Genomic DNA, 14,632 nt, shown 5'->3' with positions numbered 1-14,632 from the left:
ATTTGGGTTCAGTGTCCCCTTTAAGAATAAAAAAGAAAAAACAATATATTTTATTATAAAAGAGAAATAATTACTTGTTTAACAAATAAGTATGAATTTCCTCAATCGAACCAAAGGTTTTAATTCCCTCTTTAAATTGTACTTTTAACCAAGCATTGTATTTTATAATTCCTTTAAAAATGTTGTACAAACGGGAGTTATTTTCTCTTTTTAGACGTTTCAACTGAGAAATTCTGGAAAATAACATTTTTCAATCATTTATCATTGCATCACTTTGCAAGTTCCTATAAGTCCTTAAAGGGACACTCAAGTTAAAATTAAATTCATATAGAGCATTTAATTTTAAACAGCTTTCCAATGTACTTCCATTAACAAAAGGTGTACATTCTTCTTTTTATATTTACACTTTTTGAGTCACAGCTCCTAATGAGCATGTGCAAGAGTTCCCAGAATATACGTATATGCATTTGTGATTGGCTGATGGCTGTCACATGATACAGGGAGAGTGGAAATAGACATAACTGAAATTTGTTAGAAAGACAATCTACTACTCATTTAACCCCTTAAGGACACGGCCATTTTTCAATTTCTTTCCCTGAAGGACCAGGGCTATTTTTAAATTTCTGCGGTGTTTGTGTTTAGCTGTAATTTTACTCTTACTCATTTACTGTACCCATACATATTATATACCGTTTTTCTCGCCATTAAATGGACTTTCTAAAGATACCATTATTTTCATCATATCTTATCATTTACTTTAAAAAAATGATAAAATATTAGGAAAAAATGGAAAAAAACACACTTTTTCTAACTTTGACCCCCACAATCTGTTACACATCTACAACAACCAAAAAACACCCATGCTAAATAGTTTCTAAATTTTGTCCTGAGTTTAGAAATACCCAATGTTTACATGTTCTTTGTTTTTTTTTGCAAGTTATAGGGCCATAAATACAAGTAGCACTTTGCTATTTCCAAACCATTTTTTTTTTCAAAATTAGCGCTAGTTACATTGGGACACTGATATCTGTCAGGAATCCCTGATTAACCCTTGACATGTACATATTTTTTTTTAGAAGACATCCCAAAGTATTGATCTAGGTCCATTTTGGTATATTTCATGCCACCATTTCACCACCAAATGCAATCAAATAAAAAAAATTGTTCACTTTTTCCCAAATATTTTCACAAACTTTAGGTTTCTCACTGAAATTATTTACAAACAACTTGTGCAATTATGGCATAAATGGTTGTAAATGCTTCTCTGGGATCCCCTTTGTTCAAAAATAGCAGAAATATATGACTTTGGCGTTGCTTTTTGGTAATTAGAAGGCCGCTAAATGCCACTGCGCATCACACGTGTATTATGCCCAGCAGTGAAGGGGTTAATTAGGGAGCATGTAGGGAGCATCTAGGGTTAATTTTAGCTTTAGTGTAGTGTAGTAGACAACCCCAAGTATTGATCTAGGCCCATCTTGGTATATTTCATGCTACCATTTCACCGCTAAATGCGATCAAATTAAAAAAAAAGTAAAATTTTTCACAATTTTAGGTTTCTCACTGAAATTATTTACAAACAACTTTTGCAAGTATGGCATAAATGATTGTAAATGCTTCTCTGGGATCCCCTTTGTTCAGAAATAGCAGACATATATGGCTTTGGCGTTGCTTTTTGGTAATTATAAGGCCGCTAAATGCCGCTGCGCACCACACGTGTATTATGCCCAGCAGTGCAGGGGTTAATTAGGTCATTTGTAGGGAGCTTGCAGGGTTAATTTTAGCTTTAGTGTAGAGATCAGCCTCCCACCTGACACATCACACCCCAGGATCTCTCCCAAATAGCTCTCTTCCCTCCCCCATCCCACAATTGTCCCCGCCATCTTAAGTACTGGCAGAAAGTCTGCCAGTACAAAAATAAAAGGTATATTTAAAATTTTAAAACAAATTGTAAAGCATATTTACATATGCAGCTGTGTAGGATCCCCCCTTAGCCCCCAACCTCCCTGATTCCCCCCCAAACAGCTCTCTAACCCTCCACCTCTACCTTACTGGGAGCCATCGTGGGTACTGGCAGCTGTCTGCCAGTACCCTGTTTGCAAATACAAATGGTTTTTTTTTAGTTTTTTTTAAATTTTTTCCCCATTTTTTCTGTAGTGTAGCTTTCCCCCCCCCCAGACAAATCCCCCACCCGCTCCCAGATCCCTTAGATTTATTTTTGTTGGGGATTGTATCCCCCCTTACTGCCAGTCTTATATAATTATTTTGCTGTAGTGTAGCGGTTCCCACCCGCTCCCTCCCCGTGCACGCGCCCACCCACCGGCCCCCGTACATGCGCGCGCTCCCGTGAGCGCGCCCAACAACCCCGTCCCCGATCCCGCCCCCCTCTCTCTTCAATTTGTCACCGATGGCCGCCCACCCGCCTCCCACGGTCAGCTCCCACCCACCAACGATTGCGGCCATCGATGCCGGTGCAGAGAGGGCCACAGAGTGGCTCTCTCTGCATCGGATGGGGGAAAAATGTTATTGCAGGATGCCTCGATATCGAGGCATCACTGCAATAACCGTAAAGCGGCTGGAACTGATCAGGATCGCTTCCAGCCGCTTTAATCCCCAAAGTTGTACAGGGTACGTCGCTGGTCTTTAAAGACCAGGTTGTGTGCGACGTACCCTGTACGACTCGTGTCGTTAAGGGGTTAAAGCTCAGACTAAGTGCTATTGCATTGTCTTTTTATCATCCCATGCACATCTACTGTATTTACTGGTACGTTAATACCTTGACCTTGTCCTGAAAGTTTAACAATTTAGCTATAATTGGTCTAGAGGACCATAGTAACATCACTATTTTTTCTCTCTCTTCCTAATCTATGTACTCTTTCGATCTGCAAAGCTGTATCTAAATTAATACCTAATTTAAGGTTAGATGACAAGTGGAGCGCAATATTGCGCTTTTGCGAGAGCAATATTTGGGCTCCACTCAGTAATACCAGCGCACGTAAATGTGCGCTGGTATTAAAAGTTATGCACAGCGTCCTCGCGTTTGCATTGCTTGGAAGCCTTGCGCTCAAGAGAGCGCGCTTCCATGGGCTCCAATGGGAGCCTCGTTCTCATGCCGTTAGACACAGCAAAGCACCTAGCGCAGCAAAGGGGGTAAGTCGCGCATTGTTGGACAGCAAAATAAAAATATATATTTATATACACATATTAACACATAAATATAAATGTATATAAGCATATTCAATACATATATATTTATATACACATATTAACACATAAATATAAATGTATATAAGCATATTCAGTACATATATATTTATATACACATATTAACACATAAATATAAATGTATATAAGCATATACAGTACATATATATTTATATACACATATTAACACATAAATATAAATGTATATAAGCATATACAGTACATATATATTTATATACACATATTAAAATATAAATGTTTATAAGCATATACAGTACATATATATTTATATACACATATTAACACATAAATATAAATGTTTATACGCATACAGGGAGTGCAGAATTATTAGGCAAATGAGTATTTTGACCACATCATCCTCTTTATGCATGTTGTCTTACTCCAAGCTGTATAGGCTCGAAAGCCTACTACCAATTAAGCATATTCGGTGATGTGCATCTCTGTAATGAGAAGGGGTGTGGTCTAATGACATCAACACCCTATATCAGGTGTGCATAATTATTAGGCAACTTCCTTTCCTTTGGCAAAATGGGTCAAAAGAAGGACTTGACAGGCTCAGAAAAGTCAAAAATAGTGAGATATCTTGCAGAGGGATGCAGCACTCTTAAAATTGCAAAGCTTCTGAAGCGTGATCATCGAACAATCAAGCGTTTCATTCAAAATAGTCAACAGGGTCGCAAGAAGCGTGTGGAAAAACCAAGGCACAAAATAACTGCCCATGAACTGAGAAAAGTCAAGCGTGCAGCTGCCAAGATGCCACTTGCCACCAGTTTGGCCATATTTCAGAGCTGCAACATCACTGGAGTGCCCAAAAGCACAAGGTGTGCAATACTCAGAGACATGGCCAAGGTAAGAAAGGCTGAAAGACGACCACCACTGAACAAGACACACAAGCTGAAACGTCAAGACTGGGCCAAGAAATATCTCAAGACTGATTTTTCTAAGGTTTTATGGACTGATGAAATGAGAGTGAGTCTTGATGGGCCAGATGGATGGGCCCGTGGCTGGATTGGTAAAGGGCAGAGAGCTCCAGTCCGACTCAGACGCCAGCAAGGTGGAGGTGGAGTACTGGTTTGGGCTGGTATCATCAAAGATGAGCTTGTGGGGCCTTTTCGGGTTGAGGATGGAGTCAAGCTCAAGCAGTGGTACAGGAAGAAGTCTGCATCCTTCAAGAAAAACATGATTTTCATGCAGGACAATGCTCCATCACACGCATCCAAGTACTCCACAGCGTGGCTGGCAAGAAAGGGTATAAAAGAAGAAAATCTAATGACATGGCCTCCTTGTTCACCTGATCTGAACCCCATTGAGAACCTGTGGTCCATCATCAAATGTGAGATTTACAAGGAGGGAAAACAGTACACCTCTCTGAACAGTGTCTGGGAGGCTGTGGTTGCTGCTGCATGCAATGTTGATGGTGAACAGATCAAAACACTGACAGAATCCATGGATGGCAGGCTTTTGAGTGTCCTTGCAAAGAAAGGTGGCTATATTGGTCACTGATTTGTTTTTGTTTTGTTTTTGAATGTCAGAAATGTATATTTGTGAATGTTGAGATGTTATATTGGTTTCACTGGTAAAAATAAATAATTGAAATGGGTATATATTTGTTTTTTGTTAAGTTGCCTAATAATTATGCACAGTAATAGTCACCTGCACACACAGATATCCCCCTAAAATAGCTATAACTAAAAACAAACTAAAAACTACTTCCAAAACTATTCAGCTTTGATATTAATGAGTTTTGTGGGTTCATTGAGAACATGGTTGTTGTTCAATAATAAAATTAATCCTCAAAAATACAACTTGCCTAATAATTCTGCACTCCCTGTATACAGTACATATATATTTATATACACATATTAACACATAAATATAAATGTATATAAGCATATACAGTACATATATATTTATATACACATATTAACACATACATATAAATGTTTATAAGCATATACAGTACATATATATTTATATACACATATTAACGCATAAATATAAATGTTTATAAGCATATACAGTACATATATATTTATATACACATATTAACACATAAATATTAATGTATATAAGCATATACAGTACATATATATTTATATACACATATTAACACATAAATATAAATGTATATAAGCATATACAGTACATATATATTTATATACACATATTAACACATACATATAAATGTTTATAAGCATATACAGTACATATATATTTATATACACATATTAACACATAAATATAAATGTATATAAGCATATACAGTATATATATATATATACACATATTAACACATAAATATAAATGTATATAAGCATATACAGTACATATATATTTATATACACATATTAACACATAAATATAAATGTATATAAGCATATACAGTACATATATATTTATATACACATATTAATACATAAATATAAATGTATATAAGCATATACAGTACATATATATTTATATATACATATTAACATATAAATGTATATAAGCATATACAGTACATATATATTTATATACACATATTAACACATAAATATAAATGTATATAAGCATATACAGTACATATATATTTATATACACATATTAACACATAAATATAAATGTTTATAAGCATATACAGTACATATATATTTATATACACATATTAACACATAAATATAAATGTATATAAGCATATACAGTACATATATATTTATATACACATATTAACACATAAATATAAATGTTTAAAAGCATATTTAGTACATATATATTTATATACACATATTAACACATAAATATAAATGTTTATAAGCATATTCAGTACCTATATATTTATAGTAATAACACAGTCCCCTCACTTTTTAACCCCTTATATTTGGTTCATGCAGTTTTTAATAATAAAAAAAATAAGGATGCTCATATTTTTATTTTAGTTTAAAGAACTGTCCACTTTATTTGTGGACCTCTGGTTAATTGCGCAAAGTGAAACCGCAAACTCCCGGGAGCATTAACCAGCCACTTGTAATGGCTGGTTATTTAACGCGCACTTTAAGATAGTGCTCCACTTGTAATCTAGCCCTTATTAGGCCTTTGCACAGAAACAAAATTAATTATCTCAATTCTGGAGATTCCGTTAGCTGTATCATTCTTACATTACTCCTCCTAGACCAATTCTTTTCCTACTTTAGTCAGATGTTCAATCTTAGAATTATGGGTAATTTATTTATCCTCAATATCTGAAACTCTGTTTTCAACTTCTATTATTTTATTATAAATGACTTAAAGGGCTTAAAGGGATATTAAATCCAAAGCAGGGATGTAAAGCTTAGGAGCCGGCCCATTTTTGGTTCAGAACCTGGGTTACGCTTGCAAATTGGTGGCTAAATGAAACCACCAATAAGCAAGCACTACCCAGATGCTGAACCTAAAATGAGCCGTCTCCTACGCTTTAGATTTCTGATTTTTAAATAAAGATAGCAAGAAAATGAAAAAAATGTGATAATTGGAGTAAATTAAAAAGTTGCTTAAAATTGCATGCTCTGTCTGAAAGAAAAAATGTGGGTTTAGTGTCCCTTTAACCTCCCGGATTAACTGCTCTAAACATTCTCTAAAAGGGACAATGTACATTAGTTTTTTCTTTGCATAAATGTTTTGTAGATGATCCATTAATTTAGCCCATCTGGGAGTGTTTTTGTAACAATCTATAGTTTTGCTTATTTTTTTAAAACATTGTGCTGATTTTCAGACTCCTAACCAAGCCCCAGAGTGTCAGATGTAGACTGAATTCTACAGAATTCTGCTGGCTCCTGTTTGTGTAATCAGAGTGATCATATGCGGGGGGGGTGTCATCTCTTTTTTGCTTTCTCAGCCCCTATCAATAGGTGTACCGTAAAACTCGTAATGTAGCCGATAGTTATTTATATTTTGCACTTTAACACTTATAAATCCAGTTCCAAAAGTAGCCGAATGTTGCTGCCTATTTGGTTTACACTTATAGTTCGAATGCCAAATTTTTGCCCATGTGAGAATATTTAAAGGGATAGTCTAGTCAAAATAACACTTTCATGTTTCAGATAGGGCATGTAATTTTAAACAACTTTCCAATTTACTTTTATCGTCAAATTTGCTTTGTATCTTGGTATTCTTTGTTGAAAGCTAAACCTAGGTAGGCTCATTTCTAAGCCCTTGAGTTACTTATGAGTGGGTACTGATTGGCTAAAATACATGTCTGTCAAAAGAACTGAGATAAGGGGGCAATCTGCAGAGACTTAGATACAAGGTAATCACAGAGGTAAAAAGTGTATTATTATAACCATGTTGGTTATGCAACACTGGGAAATGGGTAATAAAGGGATTGTCTATCTTTTTATACAATAACAATTCGGGAGTAGACTGTCGCTTTAAGAATGTTAAATTCAAATAAGCCATTTTTACAGTGAAAACAGGTTGTTTTGCTATGGGGCGCATACTACATTTTCGTATGGGAGATGCACACATTACAAAAGTGCAGAATGAGAATCGTAATTTAAAAATCATAGAAGACCAATAGTTGAACCATTCACACAAAAATACTCAAAAAACTGTATTGTTAAGGTGCGTCAAAAATCGTAACAAAATTGTTCACCAAAAATCGTATTTTATCAAGAATGTAAAATTTGTATGCAAATTACTTAGGTAAATTGTATTAAATCTGCACCGAGTAAATCGTAATTTAATTACACTGGATGTGCAAAAAACACAGAAATTCCTACTTATAAAATAAGTACAAAATGCAAAGCGTAATTGTGTTTTGTGTTGTAATATGGGTGGAACATGTAGAGCCGCTGTTATTTATTGGCACAGATATAGTGTATCATTACTTAAAGGGACATGTTACCCACATGCTGAATCACTTGAAAGGGATGCAGTATAACTGTAAAAAACTGACTAGAAAATACATTTCTATGTAAAAAAGGAAGATATTTTTCCCCAAATTATCCTTACTAGCCACAGCACAGGGGGTCGTAGTTATTAGTTTAATACTTTGCATTGTGAGGGAATGGTGGTTTAGGGGTTAATAGTTTAATTAGATACTTTGCATTGTGGGGGGTTGGCAGTTTAGGTGTTAATAGGTTAATTAGGTGTTTGTGTTGTGGGGGGTGGTGGATTAGGGGTTAATTGGTTAATTAGGTAGTTTGCATTGTGAGGGTGGCAGTTTAGGGGTTAATAGGTTTATAAAGTAGTTTGCATTGTCGAGGTGGCGGTTTAGGGGTTAATAGGTTTATTTTGTGTTGTGGGGGGATGGCAGTTTAGGGGCTAATACATTTTATTATTGATTGCGATGTGGGGGGATGGCGGTTTAGGGGTTAATATGTTTTTTTTTAGATACTTTGCATTGTGGGGGGTTGACAGCTTAGGTTTTAATAGGTTAATTAGGTGTTTGTGTTGTGGGGTTGGTGGATTATGGGTTAATAGGTTAATTAGGTAGTTTGCGTTGTGGGGGGTGGCGTTTTAGTGGTTTATCGGTTTATAAAGTAGTTTGCATTGTCGGGGGTGATGGTTTAGGGGTTAATAGGTTTATTTTGCGTTGTGGGGGGATGGCAGTTTATTGGTTAATACATTTTATTATTGATTGCAATGTGGGGGGATAGCGGTTTAGGGGTTTGGAATTGCGTTTTGACTTGTCGGTTTATTTATTTTTTTTGTCCGGTTTAGATTTTTACGTGTGAATTCAATATTTTTAATTTTTTAGTTGCAGGTGCAATATGATATACTGGCGTCCATTACTGGTGACGCCAGAAATGTGTAGTTGTGCACATTTCTGAACCTCACCAGTTTTTCTGACTTACGGCAGTTTATCATATGGCGGCGCGTGTTTTGTGATTCACCCGATGTGCGAGGTGAACGTACGGGCGACGTGAGTTTTAGTAGTTGCGCTGAAAAATACCACATATGTAATCTTGCCCTGTGAACTCTTGCACATGCTCAGTAGGAGCTGGTTCCTCAGAAAGTGTGCATATGAAAATATTGTGTTAAATTTTCACAACGGATTCAAAGAGAACAAAGCTCATTTGTTAAGAAGTACATTGGAAAGTTTTTTTTTCTTTTAAATTGCACTCTTCTTAGTTATCTCTACACTGTAAATAGTTTCTGTGATCCTAAATAGCCATGTGCATTCGGCATTTGTTTTTATAAAAGGATTAGGGCCACAGGTAACAGCATTCTGATGTTTTTGGAGCTGAGTTTATTTCTATAATAATACAACACAACTGTGCAAATTCTGATATTTTTATAAACTAGTGCCGAATGCACATGGCTAATCCTAAATCATAACATCACATTTGTATTTCTGTAAAGGCGCTACTGTTGTTTTATTTGTCTACACTTGCTAATGTATCATTTCAAATGCTTTGTCTGTGTTTTGTGTTCTAGTATATTCCTCCCCTTCCTATAACAATGGTACATATTAGATAGAATTAATTTTCTCAGATTATGATACTTTCTTCTGCAGCATAAACTTGTTTTCACTGTAAGAGCAATAAAATTGTGGAATTCATTACCTAAGTAGGTAGTAAATGCCAATACCTTAAATACATTTAAAAATGGTTTAAATACATTTCTCTCTAGAAACAGAATTCAGGGATATGATTGCTTATGTTAAACGGGTCATCTTTTTTAATGAGATTAATTTAAGCTGAGCTGGAGCTTTTATTGTAAGTATATTAAGATTTGTATAGGTTGAACTGGATGGACTTCAGTCTTTTTTCAACCTCATCTACTATGTTACTACTATGTATATAATTATATCTGTGCCTATAAGTTTGAGGTTTACTTTAAAACTTTGATTTTATATCAGATGTTTGCTAGGCACAAATAAAAATAAATGTTGATAATATTTGTTAATTCTAATTAATAGAAATATGAAAAATAGAATTACAAGTCAGCTTTGGTTATAGAAACTGTTATTAATAACAATGGAATTAATTTGTATCCTATCAGCACACACCATGTTTGCCTCTAAACCTTTTGTTCCTTATTTCATAGGTTACGTTCCCTTTGGGACCCCAATAGTAAGTATGCAAGCTCTACTAGATAGCACATTTATATACAACCCCAGTGAAGATGTTCTGTACGCTCAGAAATGCATTATCTCATATTGTCATATGCTCTGTCACAGCTTCTGCACATTTTATACAACCTAATTGCCTAGCAAAGGGGGAGCGGTCTAGACCTAAGTACCGGTGATACCACAAACCTATACATCTAGAGGCCGAATTATCAAATGTCTGTCGGACCTGATCCGACAGTGCAGATCAGGTCCGACAGACATTGCAGAATGCGGAGAGAAATACGCTCTCCGTATTCAGCATTACACCAGCAGCTGACAAGAGCTGCCGGTGCAATGCCGCCCCCTGCAGACTCGCGGCCAATGGGCCGCCAGCAAGGAGGTGTCAATCAATCCGATAGTACACGATCGGGTTGATTTCCGGCGATTCCTGTTCGCCTCATCAGAGCAGACGGACAGGTTATGGAGCAGCGGTCTTTGTGACCGCTGCTTCATAACTGCTGTTTCTCTTGTAAGGTGTATCCAGTCCACGGATCATCCATTACTTGTGGGATATTCTCATTCCCAACAGGAAGTTGCAAGAGGACACCCACAGCAGAGCTGTCTATATAGCTCCTCCCCTAACTGCCATACCCAGTCATTCTCTTGCAACTCTCAACAAGCATGGAGGTAGTAAGAGAGAAGTGGTGAAATGTAGCTGTTATTTTGCTTCAATCAAGAGTTTATTATTTTTAAATGGTACCGGAGTTGTACTATTTTGTTCCAGGCAGAAAAATAGAAGAATCTGCCTGTGATTTCTATGATCTTAGCAGGTTGTAACTAAGATCCATTGCTGTTCTCACACATGACTGAAGAGAGAGATAACTTCAGCGGGGGAATGGCGTGCAGGTTATCCTGCTATGAGGTATGTGCAGTTAAGATTTTTCTAGAAGATGTGAAGGCTAGAAAATGCTGCTGATACCAAATTTATGTAAGGTAAGCCTGAATACAGTGATTTAATAGCGACTAGTATCATGCTTACTTTCTGAGGTAATACTCTTTTATATTTACAATATAAAACGTTTGCTGGCATGTTTAAACGTTTTTATATATACTTTGGTGATAAAACTTTATTGGGGCCTAGTTTTTTCCACATGGCTGGCTTTAATTTGCATAGAAACAGTTTCCAGAGGCTTTCCACTGTGTTACTATGAGTGGGAGGGGCCTAATTTAGCGTTTTTTTGCGCAGTAACTTTTACAGACTGAGACATCCAGCTTCCTCCAGGAGTCCCCTGAATGCTATAGGACATCTCTAAAGTGCTCTTAGGCTTTCCAAAATCGTTTGTTGGGGAAGGTAGGCCCACAGCAAGGCTGTGGCAGTTTGGTGTGACTGTTAAAAAACGTCTATATCGTTTTTTTGATCCGTTTTTTGAACTAAGGGGTTAATCATCCATTTGCAAGTGGGTGCAATGCTCTGTTAGCTTATTATACACACTGTAAAAATTTCGTTTGATTTACTGCCTTTTTTCACTGTTTTTCAAATTCTGACAAAATTTGTTTCTCTTAAAGGCACAGTACCGTTTCTTATATTTGCTTGTTAACTTGATTTAAAGTGTTTTCCAAGCTTGCTAGTCTCATTGCTAGTCTGTACAAACATGTCTGACATAGAGGAAACTCCTTGTTCATTATGTTTAAAAGCCATTGTGGAACCCCCTCTTAGAATGTGTACCAAATGTACTGATTTCACTTTAAGCAATAAAGATCATATTCTGTCTTTAAAAAATTTATCACCAGAGGAATCTGATGTGGGGGAAGTTATGCCGACTAACTCTCCCCACGTGTCAGATCCTTTGACTCCCGCTCAAGGGACTCACGCTCAAATGGCGCCAAGTACATCTAGGGCGCTCATAGCGTTTAGTTTACAAGACATGGCGGCAGTCATGGATAATACACTGTCAGCGGTATTAGCCAGACTACCTGAATTTAGAGGAAAGCGAGATAGCTCTGGAGTTAGACGAAAAATACAGAGCATACTGACGCTTTAAGAGCTATGTCTGATACTGCCTCACAATATGCAGAAGCTGAAGAAGGAGAGTTTCTTTCTGTGGGTGATGTTTCTGACTCAGGGAAGATGATGCAACCTGATTCTGATATCTCTACATTTAAATTTAAGCTTGAACACCTCCGCCTGTTACTCAGGGAGGTTTTAGCTGCTCTGAATGACTGTGATACAATTGCAGTGCCAGAGAAATTATGTAGACTGGATAAATACTATGCGGTGCCGGTGTGCACTGATGTTTTTCCAATACCTAATAGGTTTACAGAAATTATTACTAAGGAATGGGATAGACCAGGTGTGCTGTTCTCTCCCCCTCCTATTTTTAGAAAAATGTTTCCAATAGACGCCACCACACGGGACTTATGGCAGACAGTGGAGGGAGCAGTTTCTACTCTAGCAAAGCGTACTACTATCCCTGTCGAGGACAGTTGTGCTTTCTTAGATCCAATGGATAAAAAGTTAGAGGGTTACCTTAAGAAAATGTTTATTCAACAAGGTTTTATCCTACAGCCCCGTGCATGCATTGCTCCTGTCACTGCTGCTGCGGCGTTCTGGTTTGAGTCTCTGGAAGAGGCTTTACAGGTAGCGACTCCATTGGATGACATACTTGACAAGCTTAGAGCACTTAAGCTAGCCAATTCTTTTGTTTCTGATGCCATTGTTCATTTGACTAAACTAACGGCTAAGAATTCTGGTTTTGCTATCCAGGCGTGCAGAGCGCTATGGCTTAAATCATGGTCAGCTGACGTTACTTCAAAATCTAAGCTGCTTAACATTCCCTTCAAGGGGCAGACCCTATTTGGGCCTGGTTTGAAGGAGATTATTGCTGATATCACTGGAGGAAAAGGTCATGCCCTTCCTCAGGATAGGTCCAAATCAAGGGCCAAACAGTCTAATTTTCTAGCCTTTCGAAACTTCAAGGCAAGTGCGGCATCAACTTCCTCTAATGCAAAACAAGAGGGAACTTTTGCTCAGTCCAAGACGGTCTGGAGACCTAACCAGACCTGGAACAAGGGTAAGCAGGCCAAAAAGCCTGCTGCTGCCTCTAAGACAGCATGAAGGAACGGCCCCCTATCCGGTAACGGATCTAGTAGGGGGCAGACTTTCGCTCTTCGCCCAGGCGTGGGCAAGAGATGTCCAGGATCCCTGGGCGTTGGAAATTATATCCCAGGGATATCTTCTGGACTTCAAGGCTTCCCCCCCAAAAGGGAGATTTCACCTTTCACAATTATCTGCAAACCAGATAAAGAGAGAGGCATTCTTACACTGTGTACAAGACCTCCTAGTTATGGGAGTGATCCATCCAGTTCCAAAGGAGGAACAGGGACAGGGATTTTACTCAAATCTGTTTGTGGTTCCCAAAAAAGAGGGAACCTTCAGATCAAGATGGAGACTATTCGTACCATCCTACCTATGATCCAGAAGGGTCAATACATGACTTCAGTGGATTTAAAGGATGCTTATCTTCACATTCCGATACACAAAGATCATCATCGGTTTCTCAGGTTTGCCTTCCTAGACAGGCATTACCAGTTTGTAGCTCTTCCCTTTGGGTTAGCTACAGCCCCAAGAATTTTTACGAAGGTTCTGGGGTCGCTTCTGGCGGTCCTAAGGCCACGGGGCATAGTAGTGGCCCCTTATTTAGACGACATCCTGATTCAGGCGTCAAACTTCCAAATTGCCAAGTCTCATACGGACATAGTGTTGCCATTTCTGAGGTCGCATGGGTGGAAGGTGAACGAGGAAAAGAGTTCTCTATCCCCCCTCACAAGAGTTTCCTTCCTAGGGACTCTGATAGATTCTGTAGAAATGAAAATTTACCTGACAGAGTCCAGGTTATCAAAACTTCTAAATTCCTGCCGTGTTCTTTATTCCATTCCTCGCCCTTCGGTGGCTCAGTGCATGGAAGTAATCGGCTTAATGGTAGCGGCAATGGACATAGTGCCGTTTGCACGCCTATATCTCAGACCGCTGCAACTCTGCATGCTCAGTCAGTGGAATGGGGATTACACAGATTTGTCCCCTCTACTAAATCTGGATCAAGAGACCAGGGATTCTCTTCTCTGGTGGCTATCTCTGGTCCATCTGTCCAAAGGTATGATCTTTCGCAGGCCAGATTGGACAATTGTAATGACAGATGCCAGCCTTCTAGGTTGGGGTGCAGTCTGGAACTCCCTGAAGGCTCAGGGATCGTGGACTCAGGAGGAGTCACTCCTTCCAATAAACATTCTGGAACTAAGAGCGATATTCAATGCTCTTCAGGCTTGGCCTCAGCTAGCGACAATGAGGTTCATCAGATTTCAGTCGGACAACATCACGACTGTGGCTTACATCAACCATCA

General features: G+C 37.9%; 1 protein-coding gene across 1 annotated transcript in view; it reads left to right on the top strand.

Moving 5' to 3' along the window:
- The window catches only part of SFXN5 (sideroflexin 5), a 923,442-nt gene that overhangs the window by 333,263 nt on the left and 575,547 nt on the right, over window positions 1-14,632 (top strand). Inside the window, exon 6 of the mRNA XM_053704357.1 lies at window positions 10,231-10,256. Within this exon, the coding sequence (XP_053560332.1) occupies window positions 10,231-10,256 (26 nt within the window). The remainder of the gene's footprint in view (window positions 1-10,230; window positions 10,257-14,632) is intronic.

Source organism: Bombina bombina, chromosome 2 (genome assembly GCF_027579735.1).
Source record: "Bombina bombina isolate aBomBom1 chromosome 2, aBomBom1.pri, whole genome shotgun sequence".
NCBI lineage: Eukaryota > Metazoa > Chordata > Amphibia > Anura > Bombinatoridae > Bombina > Bombina bombina.
This window is presented reverse-complemented; position numbering and strand designations above follow the sequence as displayed.